The 24,642-nt window shown below is 45.7% G+C and overlaps 1 protein-coding gene and 1 pseudogene across 4 annotated transcripts in view; both read left to right on the top strand.

The window, feature by feature from the left end:
- The first annotated feature begins 14,017 nt into the window (after nucleotides 1–14,017).
- The window catches only part of ATRN (attractin), a 157,518-nt gene continuing 146,893 nt past the window's right edge, over nucleotides 14,018–24,642 (top strand). For 3 of the 4 annotated variants that reach the window (XM_032295557.1, XM_032295556.1, XM_032295558.1), the window contains exon 1: nucleotides 14,030–14,520. In XM_032295557.1, coding sequence (XP_032151448.1) covers nucleotides 14,114–14,520 — 407 coding nt within the window. In that variant the 5' untranslated portion in view covers nucleotides 14,030–14,113. Of the gene's footprint in view, nucleotides 14,521–24,642 lie in introns of all 4 variants that reach the window. The other variant, XM_032295555.1, reaches the window with a different exon arrangement.
- LOC116562979 lies at nucleotides 21,551–23,067 on the top strand (annotated as a pseudogene).

Genomic DNA, 24,642 nt, shown 5'->3' with positions numbered 1-24,642 from the left:
CTATGATTAAAACTTAAATATTGGATTTCTATATTACATCATTATATAACAACGTTCAGGTGGACCAAAGACTATCCGTAAAAAGTAAAAGTTTAAAATGCCTAGTAAGTTATCATTTTTGTTAGCACAAGATAAGGATTTCTTAAATAAGACACAAAAAGCAGAGGCCATAAAGAATAGATTGATAAATTCATCTATATTAAAAATGGAAATACTGGCTGGGTACGGTGGCTCACGCCTGTAATCCCGGCACTTTGGGAGGCCGAGGTGGGCAGATCACTTGGGGTCATGAGTTCAAGAGCAGCCTGACCAACATAGTGAAACCCTGTCTCTACCAAAAATACAAAAATTAGCTGGATGTGGTAGCGAGTGGCTGTAATCCCAGTTACTTGGGAGTCTGAGGCAGACGAATCACTTGAACCCGGAAGGGGAAAGTTGCAGTGAGCAAATGACATTGCACTCCAGCCTGGGTGACAGAGTGAGACTCTGTCTCAAAAACAAGGAAATATTAATTAAACACAGAGAAAGTTAAAAGGTGAACCACAACCTGGAAAAATAGCCACACACATAATGAAGAAAAGATTAGTAACTGGATATTGGATATATAGGTAACTCTTATAAATCAATATGAAAAAGATAAACAACCCAATAGAAAAAAGGGCAAAGACTATGAATGTATAAGTCACAGAAGAGAGACTCAAATGGCCAATAAACACATAACAGATTGATCAACCAGGATCTGAATCTCTCTGTTGGCCACAGAGTAATTAACATCCTCCCCTCTAGTGGCTGTCAACAATGGCTGACTGGCGTTGGTACATAAAAACCCCAAATATGTCAGCCCCCTTGCCTCTCTCATTTTCCAGAGTTTTTCCTTGAAATGAGCTCTAATTGCTCATGATAATAACTAGCTTGACACTGCACCCTGTATTGACCGTCTTTCCTGCTTCCCTGCCTCACTTCCTTCCACACCTACCTGCTTCCTCAGAAGATGTCCCACATTAACCTTGAATCCTTGCCTCAGAGCTTTCTTCTGGGGGAACCTAAATTAATATAAAATTGTTCAAGCTTTCTTGCCTGAGTCAAACAGATTCTGAGCCCCTGGCAGCTCTGTGGGAACTTTCCACATGAAAAAAAACGCCAAAAAAAAAATGACAGCCTCCCTTGAAATGCATATGGGAGACAGGGCCGGATGGCTGGGGGCCCAGACTATGGTCACAGCCACAGACTTCAAAGCTGCCTCAAGCCTGGGACTCCAGCTCGTGGACATCCTGCAGGTTTGCTTTCCTTCTGTCCCCTTTGAACCTTGTCCACAATCAGTGCCCTTGGCCTTGCCCTGCTTGGGTTCATAGCTAACCTCTTCCTGTTCCCTGAGCCATTTTTGATATGCCGATCTGGCTGCAGCCTGTTTAACTTGGTAAACACTGTAATCTGGGCCACATCTCTAGTCACAGGCTTTTGGTCGCTGGTTCTGCACACAGGGTTATGTGCCACCCCTCCCCCATCTTGGGGCTCCTGCCACAGTCACAGCACAAGTGAATGCAAGAACCACTTCACCATACAAAAGGCTGCCTCACTGCCAGTGGCTTCTCAGATAATGGGAGTTGGTGCCAGTGGCTTTGGCAGCAACATGAGATGGGGACCTCTGTGCAGGCATCAGAGGCCTTGATCATAACCTTGGCAGTGGTCTATATCAGGGCCTTGGGTAAGCATGAGAAACAAGAAATGGTGCTTCTGGTGGTGCCAGGACAGTGTGCTTGGTTCTTTTTTTTGTTTTGTTTTTGAGACGGAATTGAACTCTTTTCACCCAGGCTGGAGTACAGTGGTGTGATATCAGCTCACTGCAACCTTTGCCTCTCGGGTTCAAGCAATTCTCCTGCTTCAGCCTCTCAGTAGCTGGGATTACAGGTGCCCGCCACTAAGCCCGGCTAATTTTTTGTATTTTTAGTAGAGACAGGGTTTCACCATATTGGGCAGGCTGGTCTCGAACTCCTCATCTCAGATGGTCCACCTGACTCGGCCTCCCAAAGTGCTGGGATTACAGGTGTGGGCCACCGCTCCTGGCCCTTTTTTTTTTTTTTTTCTTTAGACAGGGAATCACTTTGTTGCCTAGACTGGAGCAGCAATCACAGCTCACTGTAGCCTCACCTCCTGGGCTCATTTGATCTGCCCACCTTAGCGTCTCTAGTAGCTAGGACTACAAGTATGCACCACCACACCTAGCTAATTTTTTTATTTTGTATTTTTGTAAAGACTATGTTGCCCAGGCTGGTCTTGAACTCCTGGGCCCAAGTGATCCTCCCATCTTGGGGCCTGCCAAAGTGCTAGGATTGCAGGTGTGAGCCACTGTGGCTGACTGACGATGTGCTTTGATGGGAGTCAGCTTGGAAAGGAGATGGCTTCTCTATGAGCCAAATCAGGAAATGAGGAAATAGGGATTTACCACATGGTCTCAGTGGTCATCTCTGCTGCTATGGGGTTGGGTGCATGTACAGTGACTTCCAAATTCTATATTAGTTATCTTTTGCTATAAGACAAATCACCCAAAATGTAGTGGCTTAAAATGGCAATAATTTATTGGCCTTATAATTTCTGTGGATCATGAATCTGGGAAGAATTTAGTTGGGTGGTTCTGGCTCCGGGTCACTTGTGAGGTTGCAGTTAAGATGTTTGCAAGAGCCAGGGACCATGGTTTGCACCTATAATCCCAGCACTTTGGAAGGCCAAAGCAGGAGGATTCCTTGAGGTCAGGAGGTTGAGGCCAGCCTGGACAATATAGAGAGAACTTGACTATACCTAAAAAAAAAAAAGATGTTTGTGGGGGCTACAATCATCTGAAAGCTTGAGTGGGGTTGGAGGATTCACTTCCAAGTTGACTCACACACATACATGGCTTCTGCTCTTGGAAGGAGGCCTCAGTTTCTCCCTACCCGAGCCTCTCCACCGGATGCTTAAATGTCCTCATGACATGGTGGCTTCCTTTCTCCAAAGAAAGTGATGCTCGGGGTGTGATGGGGTGACAGGGAGAAAGAGTGATGGGCAGACGTCATCCTCATCCTTTGTGTGACCTTGCCTCAGAGGTCATATAGCATAATTTTACCACCTTCTATTTTTTAGAAGTGAGTCAGTAAGTTTGGCTCATAGTCTAGGGGATGGGAATTAAACTCTAACTTTAAAGGGAATGTTGGGGCTGTGATGGCTCACACTTATAATCTCATGGGGCCTCCTTTGGGAGGCTGAGGTGGGTAAACTGCCTGAGCTCAGGAGCTTGAGACCAGTCTGAGCAACATGGTGAAAACCCATCTCTACTAAAACACAAAAAATTTGCTGGGCATGGAGTCTCAGCTACTCGGGAGGCTGAGCAGGAGAATCTCTTGAACCTGGGAGGCAGAGGTTGCAGTGAGCCAAGATTGTGTCATTGCACTCCAGCCTGGGCAACAGAGTGAGACTCCAAATAAAAATAAAGGGAATGTCAAAGAATTTGTGAACATTAAAAAGAAAAGCACCATAATGCCTTTAGTTCAACAGCTAACAATAACTGGGGTTATAAGGTCTTTTTCAGCTTCTGTTTCTTTTCTTTTTTTCTTTTTGAGACCAAGTCTCAACTCCGTCACCCAGACTGGAGTGGAGTGGCATGATCTCGGTTCACTGCACCCTCCACCTCCTGGGTTCAAGCAATTCTTTTGCCTCAGCCTCTTGAGGAAGTAGGATTACAGGCACACGCCACGCGCATGCCACCACGCTCGGCTTAATTTTTTTATCTTTCCACTGAATAAATCCAAGAAATCTGGGGCTTATTCAGTCTAAAACAGTCAGTCCAGATTCTAAATAAGTCAGCCAAGCCAGGGTTGTGCATTAACTTATGAAAAGCAGGTCACCTGGAGGGGACACTGTCTGAGAGCCATCCCCACATCTGCACGGAGATGGTGTAAAGGAATGTTGGCGGTTGTGGCAACCGTGAAAATTCATTGTTCAGCTCTCCTGCTGCGGGGAGCGGAGTTGACTGGCAGCCCCAGCTGGTCCCCCTCCAGGTCCCGCACTGCATTTGTGCTAACGCAGGCTGATTCCTGCAAGATGCTGCTGCTCTAACAGACAACTCTGGCTCCAGGACTCCCCACTGGCCTGGGAGAGCCTTCATTGAAATTGCACTGAGATCTGACACTCTTCTTAACCAACCTTTTCTTCCCGCTTTCCTTCACAGCTGTCAGATTTTTACTCCTGTCTGAATCCTCTCTTGCCATTTCCTGTTTCCTTCCCCTTTATTCTTCACAGACGTTTCCCTCAGTAAATCCCTTGTATGTCTAATTTGGTTTTGGCATCTGTTTCTCAGTAGACCTCCCAGGCCTACATGGTGCTGGAGCTGGTTCCCACTGGCTTGTGAGGGCTGAGCCCGTGTCTCTCTTTCCAATTCTGCACTCAGTGACATCATGATGAGAGCTCAAAATAAGTCACAGTGGGAGAATTTACACCATAGAAATCAACTAATGCTACGCATGAAGGCGTTTTCTCTCCAGTGAGCTGATTGCTAGACATCTATCAGCAAATCTCTGTTATCTACCCAATAGAAATGTACACGTACACTCACCAAAATACCTGTATTTGATTTCCAGATGATTCATAGCATCATGACTCATACTAGTCTCAAACTGGAAACTGCCCAAATGTCCATCAGCAGCAGAAGTAATCAGTAAATTGTTATGTCATGATGTGTGTATATAAGTTTTTATTCTATTTTTTTTTAGACAGGGTTTCTCTCTGTCGCTCAGGCCAGATTGCAGTGGTGTGATCAGAGCTCACTGCAGCCTCAAGCTCCTGGTCTCAAGTGATCCTCCTGGCTCAGCCTGCCTACAGCTTGGACTACAGGTATATGCCACCATGCTCTGCTACTTTTTATTTTTATTTTTGAGACAACTTCTTGCTCTCTTGCTCAGGCTGGAGTACAGTGGTGCGATCATGGCTCACTGCAGCCTCAATCTCCTGGGCTTCAGAAATTCTCTTCTTTAGCTTTCTAAATAGCTAGAACTACAGGTATGCACCATCACGCCTGACTAATTTAAAAAAGAATGTCTTTTGTAAAGACAGGAGTCTTGCTATTGTTGCCCAGGTTGGTCTCAAGCAATCCTCCCACCTTGGCCTATCAAGTATTAGGATTACAGCTATGAATCACCATGCTTGGCCCACAGTACTTTTTTTTTTTTTTTTTTGAAAGGGGTCCTTCCGTCATCCACGCTGGAATGCCGTGGTGCAATCTTGGCTCACTGCAACCTCTGCCTCCTGGGTTCAAGCAATTCTCCTGCATCAGCCTCCTGAGTAGCTGGGATTATAGGTGCCCACCACCATGCCCAGCTAATTTTTGTATTTTTAGTAGAGACAGAGTTTCACCATATTGGCCAGGCTGGTCTCGAACTCCTGACCTCAGGTGATCTGCCTGCTTCAGCCTTCCAAAGTGCTGGGATTACAGGCATGAGCCAGTGCACCTGGCCCCATTGTATGTTTATACTACATTGTGTTTACCCACACATCTGTCGACAGACACCTGAGTTGCTTCCACCTCCTGGCTCTTGTGAATAATGCTGCAATGAACATGGAAATACAAATATCTCTTCAAGATTTGGTTTTCAATAATTTGAGAAATACACCCGGAAGGGGTACAGCTGGATCATATGGTAATTCTATTTTTAACTTTTTGAGGACCCACCATACTGTTTTTCTCAGTGGCCGCACCATTTTATATTACCACTAACAGTGCACAAGAGCTCCAATTTCTCCACATCCTCACCAACACTTGCTATTGTCTCTTTGTCTGGTTTTTTTGTTTTTAGAGATGGGGTCTTGCTATGTTGTTGCCCAGGCTGGCCTCAAACCCCTAGGCTCAAGCAATCCTCCCATGTCTACCTCATGAGTAGCTGGGACTACAGGCACACACCACCATGCCAGCTATTGTCTGTTTTTGTTGTTGTTGTTGTTTTTAATAAAACGAGCTATTCTAATGGCATGAGGAAAGAGAGGTATTTTGTTTGTTTGTTTGTTTGTTTTTGAGACGGAGTTTCGCTCTTGTTACCCAGGCTGGAGTGCAATGGCGCGATCTCGGCTCACCGCAACCTCCGCCTCCTGGGTTCAGGCAATTCTCCTGCCTCAGCCTCCTGAGTAGCTGGGATTACAGGCCCGCGCCACCATGCCCAGCTAATGTTTTGTATTTTTAGTAGAGACGGGGTTTCACCATGTTGACCAGGATGGTCTCGATCTCTTGACCTCGTGATCCACCCGCCTCGGCCTCCCAAAGTGCTGGGATTACAGGCTTGAGCCACCGCGCCCGGCAAGAGAGGTATTTTGATATCCTTTTTCATTTCTGCCTCTCAGAGCATAGATCAGTGTCTGGTATATAGCAGCCACTCAAAAAATATAAGTTGCTTAAATGAATAAAATGAATGGACTGCCTGTGTAGTGTGTGAAGTGGGTTGACTGGTGGCTCCCGCAAAAGATTTCTCCATGTTCGAATCCCTGGAACCTCGGGATGTTACCGTATTTGGAAAAAATATCTTTGCAAATGTTGCCGGGCACTTTGGCTCACATCTGTAATCCCAGCACTTCGGAGTCCAAGGCAGGAGTATCACCTGAGGTCAGGGGTTCAAGGCCAGCCTGGCCAACATGGTGAAACCTGGTCTCTACTAAAAAATACGAAAATTAGCTGGGCATTGTGGCAGGCACCTGTAATCCCCAGTTACTTGGGAAACTGAATCCAGAGAACTGCTTGAACCCAGGAGGCGGAGGTTGTAGTGAGCCAAGATCATACCACTGCACTCCAGCCTGAGTGACAGAGTGAGACACCATCTCAAAAAAAAAAAAAAAAAAAAAAAAAGGGTCTTTGTAAATGTAATTAATTAAGGATCGTGGGGTGAGATCATCTTGGATCATCCAGGTGGACCCTAAATCCAATAAATGTCCTTATAGGAGATACACACAGAAGATGGACATAGAGGAGAAGGTGACTTGAAGGTGGAGGCAGATATGGGATTTGTGGCCACAAGCCAAGGAAGCCAAGGAATGCGGACAGCCACCAGGAGCTGGGACAGGCAGGGAAGGATTCTTCTCCAGAGTTTTCACAAGTGTAGCTTTTTGATACCCTGAGTTTGGACTTCTGGTCTCCAGAAATGTGAGAGAATAAATTTCTGTAGGTTTGTTTTTGTTGTTGTTTTAAAACTTTATTTTTTTTAGCAATAATCATGGGTGTTCATTTTAGGAATATGGAACATACAAGTAAGCAGAAGAAAAAAATCTTTTGTAATCCTCTATTGAGAGACTGTATTTTTTGTTTTTCATCTTTCACAAGTTTTTTTTATATTGTCATCCTTCACAAGTTTTTATGTGCATATACATAATATCCAAATGTACTCTTAACTTTCAAAAATGTTATTTACAGCTGGGTGTGGTGGCGTGTTTCTGTAATCCCAGCTACTGGGAAAGCTGAGGCAAGAGGATTGCTTTAGCTCAGGAGTTTGAGGCTATAGTGCATGATATCACATCTGTGAATAGCCACTGCACTCTAGCCCGGGCAATGTAGCAAGACCCTGTCCCTAAAAAGTAAAAAATTAAAATGATATTCACATATTACTTAGAAACCCTTTTTTCGTTTTATATCCTATCACTCTTTCTTTTTTTTTAAGATGGAGTCTTGTTGTGTCACCCAGGCTGGAGTACACGGGTGCAGTCTCAGCTCACTGCAGCCTCTGCTCCCCAGGTTCCAGTGATTCTCCTGCTTCAGCCTCCTGGGTAGCTGGGATTACAGGAGCACGCCACTACTCTTGGCTACTTTTTGCATTTTTAGTAGAGATGGTGTTTCACCATGTTAGCCAGGCTGGTCTCGAATTCCTGACCTCGGGTGATCCGCCTGCCTCAGCGTCCCAAAGTGTTGGGATTACATGCGTGAGCCACCGTGCCCAGCCAAGCTCTTCTATTAAAAAAAGATTTGAATATTGGTTCAAATTCGGTAAACAATGAGATAAGTGATGCATCTAAAACCAACAGCAACGACTCAAAAGTAGAAAGATGGACAAGGTATATCAGAAAAATGCTAATTAAAAGAAAGTTATATGGCATTGTTAGTATCAGATAAAATAAAAATCAAGGTAAACTGCATTAAATAACTGCATTAAATAGGGGCAAGGATGGTTTTGATCAACATTCCAGTACATCCCTGTAAGTTTGTTTCTTACTCTTCTTGTCTCGTCTATTTCATCCAGGTATCTTTTTTTTTTTTTTTTTTTTTTTGAGACAGAGTTTCGCTCTTGTTACCCAGGCTGGAGTGCAATGGCGCGATCTCGGCTCACTGCAACCTCCGCCTCCTGTGTTCAGGCAATTCTCCTGCCTCAGCCTCCCGAGTAGCTGGGATTACAGGCACGCACCACCATGCCCAGCTAATTTTTTGTATTTTTAGTAGAGATGGGGTTTCACCATGTTGACCAGGATGGTCTCGATCTCTTGACCTTGTGATCCACCCGCCTCGGCCTCCCAAAGTGCTGGGATTACAGGCGTGAGCCACCGCGCCCGGCCTCATCCAGGTATCTTAACATGGCTTTATTGCTTGAATGCCTCTTGTATATATCTTTATAATCTGGAGAGATGGAATCAGCCTTTCTCTAAAGGTTCCTTCTGCTTTTTCCTCCTCCTATGGCGTTTCCTCAAAATTTGGTTCACTATTTTCTGGCCTTCCTTCCAGTTTTGGACAGGGTTTCATCTCATGTCTGTGGGACTTCTCTTTCTTCCTTCCATTCTTCCTTTCTTTCTTTTTCCCTGCATATTCTTCTTTGAGTGCAGTAACTTCTGGCACTGATCAGGTGAGTTTCTTTCTCCTCCTTGTCCAGCCTTGGAATGTGCTAAGAACAACAGGCTTGCAAAACTCCCACACTGTGACTCCTCCTTTTGTTGGCCTCCAGCACCTTGGCCTTTGCTGCTGAAGGAAGCTGGTACCCAAGTGGGAACAAGAACCAGACTAGTAGGACTTCTGCACATGTCAATTCTTAAATTTCTGTAGTTTTATGTCACCAAGTTTGTTGAAATTTATTATAGCAATCACAGGAAACCAATATGTTAACTGTAATTAGGAGAAATTCAAAGGGATTTTAATCCAAAAGGATGGCTTCAGTTTGGGAACTTCTAATTTGAAGTCCTTCATGGCCCTATTTAGCAAAGTCATTTGTCTTTTAACAGTAGTACTGTTTTCATAGTATCTTATCTGTATATAGGAGGAACTTTTGTTCTGTGTTGTAGCAATTTGGGGAAGGGGGCATGAATCTAGCTCATCCAATAGAAATTTCAAGTCCTCTGCCTTTAAATGGATGCGCTCATCCAAATGTAGGGTCTTGTCCCTTGAGCTGATATAAAGGTCAATTCCTGTACTTGTAGGGCTTGTCTGAGGAGGCCACCAAGAGCTCTGCCAACAGCTCAGAGGTATAACTCTATACTCCCAGATCAGGGACTCCTAAACACTTTCCCTTAGAGTCTGCCAAGGACTATCGGAATCTTATGCTTGTGGTTGACTGTGGGATATCTATTGGAGCTTTCAATGGAACTTTATTCCTAACTAGAACCCTCTCATTTGTGTTTGTTCCAAACCTTCAGGATCAACCTCTTTCACAGACAACATAGTACCTTCCTTACCTTCTAGGTGAGATTTTAACATCTATAATTAGAGATTTGCTTGATCACACATTGACTAAAAGTATAAGGAGAACTTTGGCACAGTGAAATATATCGATGTTTCAAACAGTGCAGAATGAGGTCTGGTAATGTTTGGGGAAAAGTCAGATGGCCAATCAGATCTTACTAGAGCAGTATTCAATCTTTGCTATCTAGTAGGTATTCAATAAATATTTGTTATATGTATTACACATACATGCAGCTATCTATTTGCATCATTAATACCCCTCCCAAATTTCCTTTATAGGATCCTTCTTACTGCTGTGAATGTTGTCTGTGGAAAGAGATGTGTGTACAAAATGCTGCTCCCTTAAATCAAAGTGGAATCAATTCTATGGTACAATTCATGCTCTCGGGCTCTCCATAGGATCAGGCTGATGCTCTAGATAAGACCAGACCACATTCTTTCTCAACCTCTTGCTTCCATCACTGTGTTTCTTCTGAGAGCAATCTTCTAATAAATTATGCACTCAGATCCTGTTTCAGGGCTCTGCCTCTAGGGAAACTGACCTAAGACACTGCATGAGTAAAGACAAAAATAATAAAGTCCATCTATGTCGATGACCTGGAGACAATGCAAACAAAGATATAGGAAGGGATGACATAAAATCAGAGAAAGGGCCAAGGTGAGTAAGATGCTTTACTTGAGTGAAAAGGAACAGGGACAGGCACCTTCAAACCATCCTGCATTAACCAAGTGGATACAAACCCTTTCGGTCATGCAGTCTGTGAGAACTCATGCTATTTTAGAATCTGAACTTAAAGCACTTTGTATCAAAGCCTGGGTATTCTTTGCCACTGGCATTAAAGTTTCTGGGACCTGGAAATGACCGCTGCGATAGCGACCAGTGGAGAAAAAGGGATTTCAGGCACAACAGCTGCAGAATCTTGGTGACAAGGCAAGGAGCTATGGTGACTACAGTGACCTCCTCCATGAGGAGCAACTGGATAATGACATTAGTGTATTACGTATGGATGACTAGTTGTAGATTATATATTTACATACAATTATACTGTCATTCTTAATTCTTAATCAAGTCCACATTACCAGATTTATTCTTGTCCTTGGAGGAAGCAGGTTATAGAGTATTCTGGCAATTTATTGTTATGTAACAAACTGTCCCCAATTGGCTCATGGCTTAAACAAGTACACCCATTTATTTTGCTAATGTGTCTGCAGTTTGGGGTGGGTTCAGCAGGAACAACACCCTCGCTGCTTCGTGATTGTCTGGGGCCCCTGCCAGGAAGACTTGAATGGCAGGGGCCTGGCTTCCTCACAGCATGGTGGTCTGAGAGTAGCTGGACATCTTTTCTGGCAGCTGGATTTCCCAGAGCAAGTGTTCCAAGACATTTCAGGAGGAAGCTGCAAGATCTCAGAAATCCCAGTACATCACTTCCACCATACTGTATCAGTCAAGCAAATCGCCAAGGCCAGGCTAGATTCAAAGAGTGGGGTAGGAATGGAGGTGAGGGAGGGCAAGGATTAGGCCTAATCTCTCCATGGAAGGAGTGTAAGAGAATTTGCAGCCATCTTTAATCTATCACACAGATGTAGAATGTGTAGGGGACTCTTTGATAAATGCAGTAAAGGAAAAAGAAGATAGTAATACTACCCTTCCCAGTTAAGATTTTGTTTCATGGCTGGGCGTGGTGGCTCATGCCTATAATCCCAGCACTTTGGGAGGCCAAGGCGGGCAGATCACCTGAGGTCGGGAGTTTGAGACCAGCCATGACCAACATGGTGAAACCTGTCTCAAAAAAAAACCAAATAAACAAAAATATTTTGTTTTTTGTTTTTAGAGACAGGGTCTTGCTCTGTTGCCCAGGCTGGAGTGCAGTGGTCCAAACATAGCTTACTGCAGCCTCAAACTTCAGGACCCAAGTTATCCTCCTGCCTCAGCCTCCCAAGTAGCTAGGACTACATGTGCACACCACCATACCTGGCTGATTTTTTAAAAAAGTTTTTGTAGAGATAAGTTCTCACTATGTAGCCCTCCTGGCCTCAGGTGATCCTCCCACCTTGGCCTTCCAAGGCACTGGGATTACAGGCATGAGCCACTGCACCCAGCATGTTTGTTTTTTAAGAACAAAATAATTTGAGCATGTTTGAAAGCTAAGGAAAAAGAACCAGAGAAGGGAGTAGATCAAGGAAGTAAGAAAGAATGTTTGCTGCAACAAGATTCTAAGGCTTCAGAGAGTGGTAATGTCTAGTTCAGGGATTGCTGTTCTTCAGATGCACACCTTTTCTGTTATCCCTGAATGTTGGTAAAGTAATGTGAAACTTCACAGTCTGGTTCAGTCTTGCTGTGGGGAGGGAAGGGAAGGAAGGGGATGGTTCACTTCTGACCTGGAAGAGTAGGGGGAGCAGGGTCTCCTACAGCTAGGGCATGGCCTATGACAGCTTCCCCCATCTGATGGAGGCCTGCCAGAGGGTAGGGCCATGTCTTCAATTTCTCTGCCTCATCCTACACAGCAAAAACATAACCTGCAAACCAGAGTGTCAGTGCTAAGGCCTAGGCCAAATAATAGTTTTCCTGCAGGAATGGGGAGGATGTGTGGATGTTGAGCTGGGGGTGAGGCTTTTGTGCAATTCAGCTTCACCAGGCTTGAAGAAGACGCAGTGAGGACAGTCAGGACCTGAGTATGAGAGTGAGACATGAGTCTAAGTGTGGGAGTCCATCTTAGAACCTTAGAATTCTGTGCTCTGAGATAAAGCTGAGAGGCTCCACAGGTGTATGAGGGTTTTTCTTTGTTTCCCAGGGACTGTAAGGTGCCCAAATTCTGAGGTAGGTGCCATAGGAATATTCCTCATAGCACAAGTGTTATGTCGGACAATGTTCTGCTTATCTATTACTAATAAACCTCTTTAAAACTTAGAGGCTTAAAATAACATAAATAATAATTTATGAAAAATCACAAATAATTCATTTAAGGGTTAAATGACAAATGAGTTGATTATTTCTGAGGACTTTGGATAAGTCACAGTTAAGAAAGACCTGTTACTGTTGTGGGTAAAATGGAACAGCCCAACCTAGGTAGCTTCTTCACTCAATGACTGATCGATCCCTTAGCTAGGACAGCTCCACCAGCCCAGTGGCCCAGATCTCCCTCTCCAAGTGGTCTCTGCACATGGTTTCTCTCCATCAGGGTGGCTAAAGGGGAGCAGCTCATGACCCCCGACAGCTCAAAATCAAGGCTGCCAGGTCTTTTTCAAGCTCAGGGCTGGAATGGAGACATTGCTGCTCCTACCACCTTCTTCTATTGGTGAAATTGAGTCATGGCTCTGTCCAGATTCCAGGGTCAAGGACCATAAAAGGCTACACTGATGGAAGACATGTCTCACTGGGGGACACCAGAGTAACAGCTACCAGACAAGAAGGAGCAGTCCTGTGTAAGCGCCAGTTCCTAATTCTATGTAGCCCTCTCTTCGGGAGAAGATGGTTGGAGGGCAAATTGTGGGGAACAAGGTAACTTCAAACTTTTACAGAATTAAAGGTAGGGGGTCTGGTTAGCCAGTCTGTCTGTTATCAAGAGGCCTAGCTGTGTGTGTCTTTATTCAGTCTATCAGGCATTTATTGAGCACAGCCTATATGCCAGGTTTTTCATTTTTTGACACAGGATCTTGCTCCGTTGCCCAGGCTGGAGTGCAGTGCTGCAATCGCAGCTCACTGCAGCCTCGACCTCCCTAGGCTCAAGGGGTCCTCCTGCCTCAGCTTCTGGAGTAGCTGGGGCTGTAGGCGCGCACCACCAGCTCCGCTAATTTTTGTATTAGGGACGAGGTCTCCCCTGTTGGCCACCCTGGTCTCGGATTCCAGAGCTCAAGCGATCTGCCCGCCTCGGTCTCCTAAAGTGTTGGGATTACAAGCGTGAGCCTTCGAGCCCGGCATATGCCAGGTTCTACATGTATTCTTTCTTTACTCCTGTGTTAAGGACGCTCGAATGAGGCCTTGCTTCTACAGTACCGCACCCAGCACCACGCCGCGACGCAGCTTCCTGCGCCCTTTCCGCCCTGCAGTTGGAGTTGGGGCAGAGCGCGGGGTCTCTAGGAGGGCAACACTCAACTCAGTCGGCTGCTAAGCATCTAGTGGGGCTGCAACCCCGCCGCCGAGGGCGAAAGGCGAAGGGGGAAAATTACAGCTTTGACGGCGCAGCCAGGGTCCAGTCTGTTCTAGGGTCCACGTCAGAAGACCGCCCACGGGACCGCGCGCGCCGGAGACCACAGCCTGCGCCCCCGCACGCACGCGCTCATGCACACGCGCGCGTCAACCCCGCCCACCGTCCCTCTGTGGTCCCGCCCTCAGGATTGACCGCACGAGCCACCGTCCGCACAGCCCCGCCCCGCACGGCCAGGCGTAGCGGAGCCGGCCGTGCGGTGTGTGTGTATGTGTTCGCGGGGCGCCGTCTCAGCCCCGGGAAGATGGTGGCTGCAGCGGCGGCGACTGAGGCAAGGCTGAGGAGGAGGACGGCGGCGACGGCAGCACTCGCGGGCAGGAGCGGCGGGCCGCACCGGGACTGGGACGTGACCAGGGCTGGGAGGCCGGGGCTGGGGGCCGGGTTGCGCCTCCCGCGACTGCTGTCGCCGCCGCTGCGGCCGCGGTTGCTGCTGCTGCTGTTGTTGCTCCCGCCGCCTCTGCTGCTGCTGCTGCCCTGTGAGGCAGAGGCCGCGGCGGCGGCGGCGGCAGTGTTGGGCTCAGCCACAGCCGAGGCCAAGGAATGTGACCGGCCCTGTGTCAACGGCGGCCGCTGCAACCCTGGCACCGGCCAGTGCGTTTGCCCCGCCGGCTGGGTGGGCGAGCAATGCCAGCACTGCGGGGGACGCTTCAGGTGAGTGGGGGGTGGTGTCAGAAGGTCGGGCCCAGCCAGAGGCTGGGGTTGAGGGGCGTTCGAGACGGCTCCAGGCCCAGAGGCAGATGCTGGACAGAAAGTGGAGAGGGTAGGGCCGCCCTATGGTGTTTGAGGGCCATTTGGTTCCGGGGAGATCATCGTCTCTGGCCTGGGGTCTTCCTCTGTTGGAAGGTGAAAAGGTGTGGGGCAAGGGTGGGGGCACCCCGACGGTATTTGGGTGCTTGGGTTAGATTGGAAGAATGCTGAGGGACCCAAAGAGCATCAAAGCCAGTCGCTCTAAAACTCGGGCTGTTTCAGCTAAAGGAGAGATCCACGGAAAGGTGAGCTAGCCAGGTTTACTTAAACACTTCCTTTAACATCCACATGTGTCCTAGGGCCCGACGAGTTCCCCAATGGACTGGAGATGTGGGATACTCTGAAAAAACAGGGCCCTGGAAATGCTTTGTTGGCTGGAGATAAAAGGGAAAGGATAGCATTGTAAGATATTAGGAATAGAAGGACTAGTGGTCCTTCTAAAGGAAAGTGAGGAAGCTGATTGTTTGGCAAGAGCTTACTGGAGGTGGCAGATTGGAACAGGGCCCGTGGTGAAGAGAGGATGGAAGGAGATTCCCGTTTACCTTGTTTTCTGGACAACGTGAAGTTCTGGATTGGCCTGGTTTGGGGCAGTTCCTCTTGGAGAAATCATTAATAAGTTAATTAGTAGTTATCTGTTATTTGCTTCAGTTGTGCAAGGATTTTCCAGGTAATACAAACAAATAGATTAGCCAGACTTTGGCCTGGTCCACAAGGAGTTTGGAATATAGCAAGAGAAAGATAATGTGCTCACATAATCCTAGACATAAGGGTTACATAGTCATTCATGCCTTTGGCAGGTGTTTAGTTTACTGAACACATGCCTGATGTGGGGGAGTAGGGAAATGTGAAAAAGACAGGCAGGGTCCCTGCTCTCATTGGTCTTAACATTCTAGTGGGAGCAACAGGCACTTAACAAGTAAATAAATGAGCGAAATGAACATGGTAATTGCAGGTAATAGTAAATGCTATCAAGAAAATAAAAACAGGGTGGTCTGATAGAGAATTGTAACCAGTGGTGACTTTTGGAGAAGGTTCTCATTTGAAATGACATTTGATCTGAGACCTGAAAGAGGCAATGAGGAACCTGTGGGGATTCAGGGGTGGAGAGATTGTGGCTACCTGGAGGGATGCAAGGAGGACTTTGAGGAGGCGGTAACATTGGATTTAAGCATTTAAGGTTAAGCAGGATTAGAAAGTGTGACTGGGAAAAATACAGATGGAAAGAAGGGTGCAAACAAAGTTGTGGAGGCTGGAAAGTAAAGTTTTGTTGCTGCCTGTGTGGAGGAGAGTTGTGAGAGAGGAGTTTGGAGTAGCAAAATTGTAGACTAGGTGATGTTAGGTCTTCTAAGGAGCTCAGAGAACATTGAGCAGATGAGCTCTTTAGTTTTATGGATGGATAAACCAAGTGACTTCAGGACCACTATGCAGTCAAGCTGCTTTTGTAACTTAAAGTGTTCTGATTTATGAATTCCATTCTGATTTATGAAATCTACATGTATTTGTTTGGGTGCTGCTCTGTTTTAGGTTGTGAGATACAGTGGTATACAAGACAGGTACAGTCCTATTCTTATGGAGCTCACATTCTACCTTGGGAGTAAAAAAAATCCAATTAAAATTTCATTGTAATTTTGTTTAAGGCTGTGGAGGTAAAGAACAGGAGACAGAGGACTTGACTTAGTTTGGGGGTAAGGTTAGTCACTGAGGAAGCGATGTGAAGTCTGAGGGGTGAGATGGTACTAGCTACACAAGGGATGAGGTGCTGAGGGGCCAGCAGGTATAGAGGCTTGGGGATGAAGGGGAGGATGGCAGGCTGGATGGAAGACTAGGTGACAGGAGCAGAGAGAGCAAAGGGGAGCTTGGCAAGACTGGAGAGAAAGGCAGAGGCCAGGCCAAGTGGAGATTTGTGGGTTGGATTGAGAATTTTGACCTTTAGCCCAAGAACAGTGAAATGGCATAGTTCACTCTTGTTTTCATGACATTATAGGCTTTTAGACTGGAGCCAGAATACAAACGGCCTTGAAGGTGAGGCCAGGGCATTTTGAATTTGAGAAGCTTCCAAGATCAGGTGACTGGATGGTTGGGTCAGATGAGGATCCTTTAGGTTCTGAAAATCTGGTACACTGTGGTAGGCAGTGGGGACCTACAGTGTGGGAAGGAGACTTCATAGCAAGATCAATCTGTAATGTTCAGGGTAGGTAGACTCACTTGGGCATGCATGAGAGATATTGGGGGGAGCTAGGTGGGATCTGTTGGCATGGGTCAGGCCAGTGGTAATGAGAGCCTGTGGTGTTGTAGAGGTGAAATGAACAAGTCTTTCGTGTAAACTGGTTTGCTCTTGGAAAGTGGGGGATGGTGAGGGAAAGAAAACAAGATCATATCTTGGGTGACTGAGAGGACATTGATACCATAAACAGGCACAGGAACACAGGAGCAGGTGTTAGACATTTAATTGCACACATGCTGAGCTTGGGGTGCTCTGAGTACACACCTGGCAGATGTAAGTTTGGAGTCATCTACGTATGAGGGAGATTGCCAGGGAGCTCTCTCTGAGATTCCACATGGAAAGCCAGATGATTGGAGAGGAGCTACTTGCTGCAGGAACAGGCAGTCCTGACACTGGTTGTCTAAAATAGTTTCACGGGTAAGTGAAGGGACTCTCCTGCTTATTGGGGACATTCCCTTTGAGCTGATTCTAGGTGATATCATTGCTGTTTCCTGGGTAGACAATTATGACTTTGGTCCTGATGATAGCATTGTATTTTGTGGGCTTTGGGATTTTGCATTTTAAAAAATGAAAGTAGGAGGAACTTATGACTCTGGTCTTTTAAAAAACTCAATAAAATTTTAGTTGAGCCTGGGCGTGGTGGCTTATGCCCATAATCCCAGCACTTTGGGAGGCCGAGGTGGGCAGATCAGGAGATCAGGAGTTCAAGAACAGCCTACTAAAAATACAAAAAAAATTAGCCGGGTATGGTGGCGGATACTTGTAATCCCAGTTACTTGGGAGGCTGAGTCAGGAGAATCGCTTGAACCCTGGAGGTGGAGGTTGCAGTGAGCCAAGATTGTGCCATTGTACTTCAGCCCTGGAGACAGTGCAAGACTAAGTCTCAAAAAAAACTTTTTTTTTTTAGTTAAGGATTCTTTTGGGGGGAAGAGTGAAATGTTGGTTTTAATTGCAGTGATTTGTTTCTTGATTTAACTTACAAACCTCTTTGTTATTAAATGACATTAAATGAATACCATTCTGATTTAGAATGGCATCAAGTTGGAGTGCTTTTTAAGCTTTTTAGTCCTGTAAATCCTGTGTTATAATTGCCATTTTAGGGTTTTTTCATTAATTGAAGGGAACATAGGCTAACAAGCATTGGATTTCCCTAAGGTTATTACTGAGTGCATACTGTGTCCCACAGAGCATTTTCAGGTACATTGTACTATATAATCTTCAGGACAACTCTGAGGGTGTTATATGAAATTTACATTATTGTATTATTGTAGTTAGTAATATTTATTACTAACTACAATAATATTAGTAATATGTATTACTAACTACAATAATACAATAATGTAAATTTCATATAACATGTTTTTTCTAAATAAAAGATGCCATAGAAATGATTAATTATAAAGGATAAGTTAAAGGATGTCAGTTTAATAAAAATACCTATAGAATCTTTGGTGTGTGATTAGGCAGTACCACTTTCATTCATTTTTATGTGAATCTTTATAATTCAGTGATCTTTTTTCTTTCTTTCTTTTTTTGAGATGATGTCTCACTCTGTTGTGTGGGCTGGAGTGCAGTCTTGGTTCACTGCAACCTCGACCTCCCAGGTTCAAGTGATTCTCCTGCCTCAGCCTCCCGATTAGCTGGGATTACAGGTGCCCTTGAACTCATGACCTCCTGATTCACCCACTTCAGCCTCCCAAAGTATTGGAATACAGGAGTGAGCCACTGTGCCTGGCTCAATGATATTTTTTTTCTACTTATGATGTCACCATTGTAATTTTTCATCGAAGGATAAATATGCCTATAGGATAAGTTAAGCTTAGTTTTGAAATTAATATGCAATCAACTCTTTTAAGTTCCTGCTACAGAAAATGTTTGGGAGAATTGAATAGAATAATCTGGTGAATTGGATGGAGCCCAATAATGTTAAGATGTGTTGTCTATTGTGAAAAAAGAAAGGAAATAAGCATTTATTGAACATCTATTTTGTGCCTAGCACATACAGTAATAATAGTAGTGGCTGGGTGTGGTGGCTCACGCCTATAATCCCAGCACTTTGGGAGGCGGAGGTGGGTAGATCACCTGAAGTCAGGAGTTCAAGACCAGCCTGGCCAACATGGTGAAACCCTGTCTCTACTAAAAATACAAAAAAAATAGCCGAGCATGGTTGGGGGTACCTGTAATCCCAGCTACTTTGGGAGGCTGAGGCAGGAGAATTGCTTGAACCTGGGAAGCAGAGGTTGCAGTGAGCCAAGATTGTGCCATTGCACTCCAGCTTGGGTGACAAGAGAGAAACTCTGTCTCAAAAAAAAAAAAAAAAAAAAAAAAAAGAAAAGAAAAGGAAAACTTAGCTGGATATATTGGCATGTGCCTGTGGTCCCAGTTACTACATGGGAGGCTGAGGCAGGAGGATTGCTTGAGCCCAGGAGGTTGAGGCTGCAGTGAGCCGTAATCATGCCACTGCATTCCAGCCTGAGCAACTGAGCGAGACCCCATCTCCCAAAAAAAAGTGTGTGTGTGTGTGTGTGTGTGTGTGTGTGTGTGTGTGTATATGTGTATGTATATAGTAGTGGTCACAGCAGCATCCACCACTATCCACCATGTCTCCATTTTTTTCCCCAGGCATTGTGCCAACCGCCTATTAGAAATAACTTCCTAGGCCGGGTGTGGTGGCTCACGCCTGTAATCCCAGCACTTTGGGAGGCCGAGGCGGGTGGATCACGAGGTCAAGAGATCGAGACCATCCTGGTCAACATGGTGAAACCCCGTCTCTACTAAAAAAACAAAAAATCAGCTGGGCATGGTGGCACGTGCTTATAATCCCAGCTACTTAGGAGGCTGAGGCAGGAGAATTGCCTGAACCCAGGAGGCGGAGGTTGCAGTGAACCGAGATTGCGCCATTGCACTCCAGCCTGGGTAACAAGAGTGAAACTCTGTCTCAAAAAAAAGAAATAACTTTCTGCCGGGTGCAGTGGCTCACACCTGTAATCCTAGCACTTTGGGAGTGCTAGGATCAGGAGTTTGAGACCAGCCTGGCTAACATGGTGAAACCCCATCTCTAAAAAGATAAAAAAACAAACAAGAAAAAGGAAATAACTTCTTTTTAGTCCTTAGAGTGAAATTATTACCATTTCACATATGAGTAAACATGGAGGTACTGAATAATTTGTCCAAGGTCACAGAAGTTGTGCAAAATTGGGATCTGAACTTAAGCTTGTCTAATGCCCAAACCTGTGGTTTTGGTTTTTTTTGAGACAGCATCTCGCTTTGTGGCCAGGCGCCAGGCTAGAGTGCAGTGGCAGGATCTCGGCTCACTGCAGCCTCCGACTCCCGGGTTCAAGCAGTTCTCCTGCCTCAGCCTCCTGGGTAGCTGGGACTACAGGCGCATGCCACCACACCCAGCTAATATTTGTATTTTTAGTAGAGACGGGGTTTCACCATGTTGACCAGGTTGGTCTTGATCTCTTGACCTCGTGATCCACCCGCCTCGGCCTCCCAAAGTGCTGGGATTACAGGCTTGAGCCACCGCGCCCGGCCCTCTTTATGGATATTCTTTGGAAGGACTGACCTAATTCCAACAAACACTTTGAGAAACAAAGGAAGGAAAATAGATTTTTACAATAGGAAAGGTAACATTAAAAAAATCTTAAATTTGCTTGAATCTCTCTGGCTGCCAATCTGAGGACATAAATACCTTTTTGGCTAGTGAAATAAAAATTCTTGCCTGGGCGGGGTAGTTCACGCCTGTATCCCAGCACTTTGGGAGACTGAGGCAGGTGGATCGCCTGAGATCAGGAATTTGAGACTAGCCTGGCCAGCATGGTAAAACCCCATCTCTACTAAAAATTCAAAAAAATTAGCCAGATGTGGTGGCGGCACCTGTAATCCCAGCTACTCAGGAAGCTGAGGCAGGAGAATCGCTGGATCTAGGAGGCGGAGGTTGCAGTGAGCCGAGATTGTGCCATTGCATTCTGGCCTGGGCAACAAGAGTGAAACTCCCTCTCAAAAAAAAAAATAATAATAAAGAAAGAAAGAAAGAAAGTTCTCGAAAATAAAATGTGAAGAAATAAAAGGTCAATTCTTTTTTCTTGGCTGGGCGCCGTGGCTCATGCCTGTAATCCCAGCACTTTGAGAGGGTGAGGTGGGCGGATCACGAGGTCAAGAGATCGAGACCATCCTGGCCAAGATGGTGAAACCCTGTCTCTACTAAAAATACAAAATAGCTGGACGTGGTGGTGGGCACCTGTAATCCCAGCTACTCAGGAGGCTGTGGCAGGAGAATCGCTTGATTCCGGGAGGTGAAGTTTGCAGTGAGCCGAGATTGTACTACTGTACTCCAGCCTGGCAACCAACTGAGACTCTATCTCAGAAAAAAAATTTTTTTTTTCTTATAGTGATTTCTAAGTGATGTTAACCTCAAGCCCTAAATTTATGTTCACGAGTCCAGTTTAATCTTGTCTGTTTTCCCCAGTACAACATAAGTTCCCTGAGGGCAGGGGTCTGGAGCATAGTGAGCAGTAAATATCTGTTGAATGAAGGAGTGAAATTCTGTAATTTACTTCTTAAGACTTTTTAAAAAGTCACCTTTACCGGCCGGGAATGGTGGCTCACACCTGTAATCCCAGCACTTTGGGAGACCAAAGTGGTGGGCAGATCACCTGAGGTCAGGAGTTTGAGATCAGCCTGTCCAACATGGTGAAACTCCATCTCAAAAAAGAAAAAAGTCATCTTTACCCACATGACTGCCCTGTATGTCATCTATTACTCCTGAACTTCTCTGTCTTATGCTATTTGGTGGGCATCTTTGCTGGGATGTTTTATTGTCACTTCATATTGAGCCATGTATAACACCAACTTTCTTATCCTCATTGAAAAAAATTAGTCTTTTTCTTTGTACTTCCTTATTTGGTTTAGTTATCGGAGAACTTACAGCTATGAAAGGAAGACAGCTATGTGCATGGCAATTAGAATTTCATAACAAAAATACAGGAAATATATGGTGCTGGACTAAGATATGATAGACTAATTTCTTCGGGGGTTCTGGTGGAAGACATCACGGAAGAGAGGACATTTGGGCAGATCTGAGAGGTTTAGTGTGAGTAGACAATCTGGGGGAGAAAGACATTGAAGAAGGAATGAAGAGTTGATGTGCAAAGGCAAACAATCATGGATTATCATACTTAATGTATTAATTTCCTGCCTTTCCGCGCTACTTGCCGAGGGCTCCAAATGGCGTTGTTCTGGATTCCCGTCGTAACTTAAAGGGAAACTTTCACAATGTCCGGAGCCCTTGATGTCCTGCAAATGAAGGAGGAGGATGTCCTTAAGTTCCTGGCAGCAGAAACCTATTTAAGTGGCACCAACCTTGACTTCCAGATGGAGCAGTATATCTATAAAAGGAAAAGTGATGGCATCTACATCATAAATCTGAAGAGGACCGGGGAGAAGCTTCTCCTGGCAGCTCGTGCCATTGTTGCCATTGAAAACCCTGCTGATGTCAGCGTTATGTCCTCCAGGAATACTGGCCAGAGGGCCGTGCTGAAGTTTGCTGCTGCCATTGGAGCCACTCCAGTTGCTGGCCGCTTTACTCCTGGAACCTTCACCAACCAGATGCAGGCAGCCTTCCGGGAGCCACGGCTGCTTGTGGTTACTGACCCAAGGACTGACCACCAGCCTCTCACGAGGTGTCTTATGTTAACCTACCTACCATTGCTCTGTGTAACACACATTTTCATCTGCGCTTTGTGGACATTGCCATCCCATGCAACAACAAGGGAGCTCACTCAGTGGGTTTGATGTGGTGGATGCTGGCTCAGGAAGTTTTGTGCATGCGTGACACCATTTCCTGTGAACACCCGTGGGAGGTCACGCCTGATCTCTACTTCTACAGAGATGCTGAAGAGATTGAAAAAGAAGAGCAGGCTGCTGCAGAAAAGGCTGTGACCAAGGAGGAATTTCAGGGCTAATGGACTGCTCCAGCTCCTGAGTTCACTGCCACTCAGCCTGAGGTTGCTGACTGGTCTGAAGGCGTGCAGGTGCCCTCTGTGCCTATCCAGCAGTTCCCTACTGAAGACTGGAGCGCCCAGCCTGCCACGGAAGACTGCTTTGCAGCTCCCGCTGCTCAGGCCACTGAATGGGTAGGAGCAACCACTGAATGGTCTTAAGCTGTTCTTGTGTGGCCTCTTAAACAACATATAAGATTCATGGAAAGTAAACATCGAGTTTCTTAAAAAAAAAAAAAAAAAAAAAAGTATTAATTTCCTAGGGCTATTGCAGTGAAGTACCACAAACTCATGACGTAAAACCACAGAAATTTATTCTCATAGTTCTGGAGGCTAGAAGCCTAAAATCAAGGTATTGGCAGGGCCACGATCTCTCTGAAGACTCTCTTTCGGAGAGAGTCTGTTCCATGTCTTACCCTTCGCTTCTGGAGTTGCCAGGAGTCCTTAGCATTTTGGCTTGTAGATGCATCACTTTAGTCTCCGCCTCCTCCCTTCAATCTCATGTGATACTCTCCATCCCTGTGTGTGTCTGTCTTTTCCCTTAAGGATACCAGTCATATTGGATGTACGAGTATGACATCATCGTAACTCTATTGCATCTGCCAAGGCCCTGTTGCCAAATAAGGTCACATTCACATTCACAGGGACCTGTGGTCACAGGGTTAGGAATTCCACTTATCTTTTTGGGGGACACAGCCCAACCCACAGCACCTGGAGAACTGAATGTAGATAGATGCATGTTGTTGGAACATAACTTGGAAGGGGTGTAATGGAAGGAGCAGGGTGAGATTGTAAAGTTATAATGGCCTTTTTTCTTCCCTTCCCAACAAACTCCAGCTTCAGGGTGCTTCCTTGACTTAGGATAAGCCCTCAGGGCATTCCATTTTCTGGTTGTGCAATTGTTTTGAAATGGGAATGTGATTTAAATGGACTCAGTAAGAGTGAATCTCAGGACTTTTGTTGGAGATCCCTTTCTTCTGTGGGCGTTTAGAAGGACATATGTTGCCGTCTTTTTTGTGTGGCGAGGCCATAAGGCCTAGAACTGTTATAGTTAGCATTGCTGTTGGAAGAGAAATTCACCTCAGGTCGGAGCAACTCCAAGAAGATGGAGGATGGCAGAGAAATGGAGCTGGAGACTTGATAACTTTCTGAATCCCTGGATCAGGATTCGCCTGGAAGTGTAATTTTTGGTTCATGAAGTACTGCAGTTCATGTTTTCCTTAAGCCAGTTAGAGTTGGATTTCCTGCCACTTACAGTAGAAAAATTCCTTACATACAGAGGGAGGGAAGTAGGGCCTGCTGACAAGTGTTAGTCAGCTAGGGCTTCTGTAACAAATTACCATAAACTTTACCTGTATGGAAGGTTCCCAAGATAGACAGATGCTTTTTTATTTACCACAGTATAGAGGACAGGTGTATACATAGGAGAAAAAGGAGAGTATGTTTATAATCAAAACAGTTTTTTTTTTTTTTTTGAGACGGAGTTTCGCTCTTGTTACCCAGGCTGGAGTGCAATGGCGCGATCTCGGCTCACCGCAACCTCCGCCTCCTGGGTTCAGGCAATTCTCCTGCCTCAGCCTCCTGAGTAGCTGGGATTACAGGCACGCACCACCATGCCCAGCTAATTTTTTGTATTTTTAGTAGAGACAGGGTTTCACCATGTTGACCAGGATGGTCTCGATCTCTTGACCTCGTGATCCACCTGCCTTGGCCTCCCAAAGTGCTGGGATTACAGGCGTGAGCCACCGCGCCCGGCAATCAAAACAGTTTTGATCATATAAATATGATTAAATGATTCAA

The sequence above is a fragment of the Sapajus apella genome, unplaced genomic scaffold (genome assembly GCF_009761245.1).
Source record: "Sapajus apella isolate SASKATOON/1434 unplaced genomic scaffold, GSC_monkey_1.0 scaffold33, whole genome shotgun sequence".
Taxonomy (NCBI): Eukaryota; Metazoa; Chordata; class Mammalia; order Primates; family Cebidae; genus Sapajus; species Sapajus apella.
The sequence above is the reverse complement of the archived record's forward strand: the minus strand, read 5'-3'. Positions and strand labels throughout refer to the sequence as shown.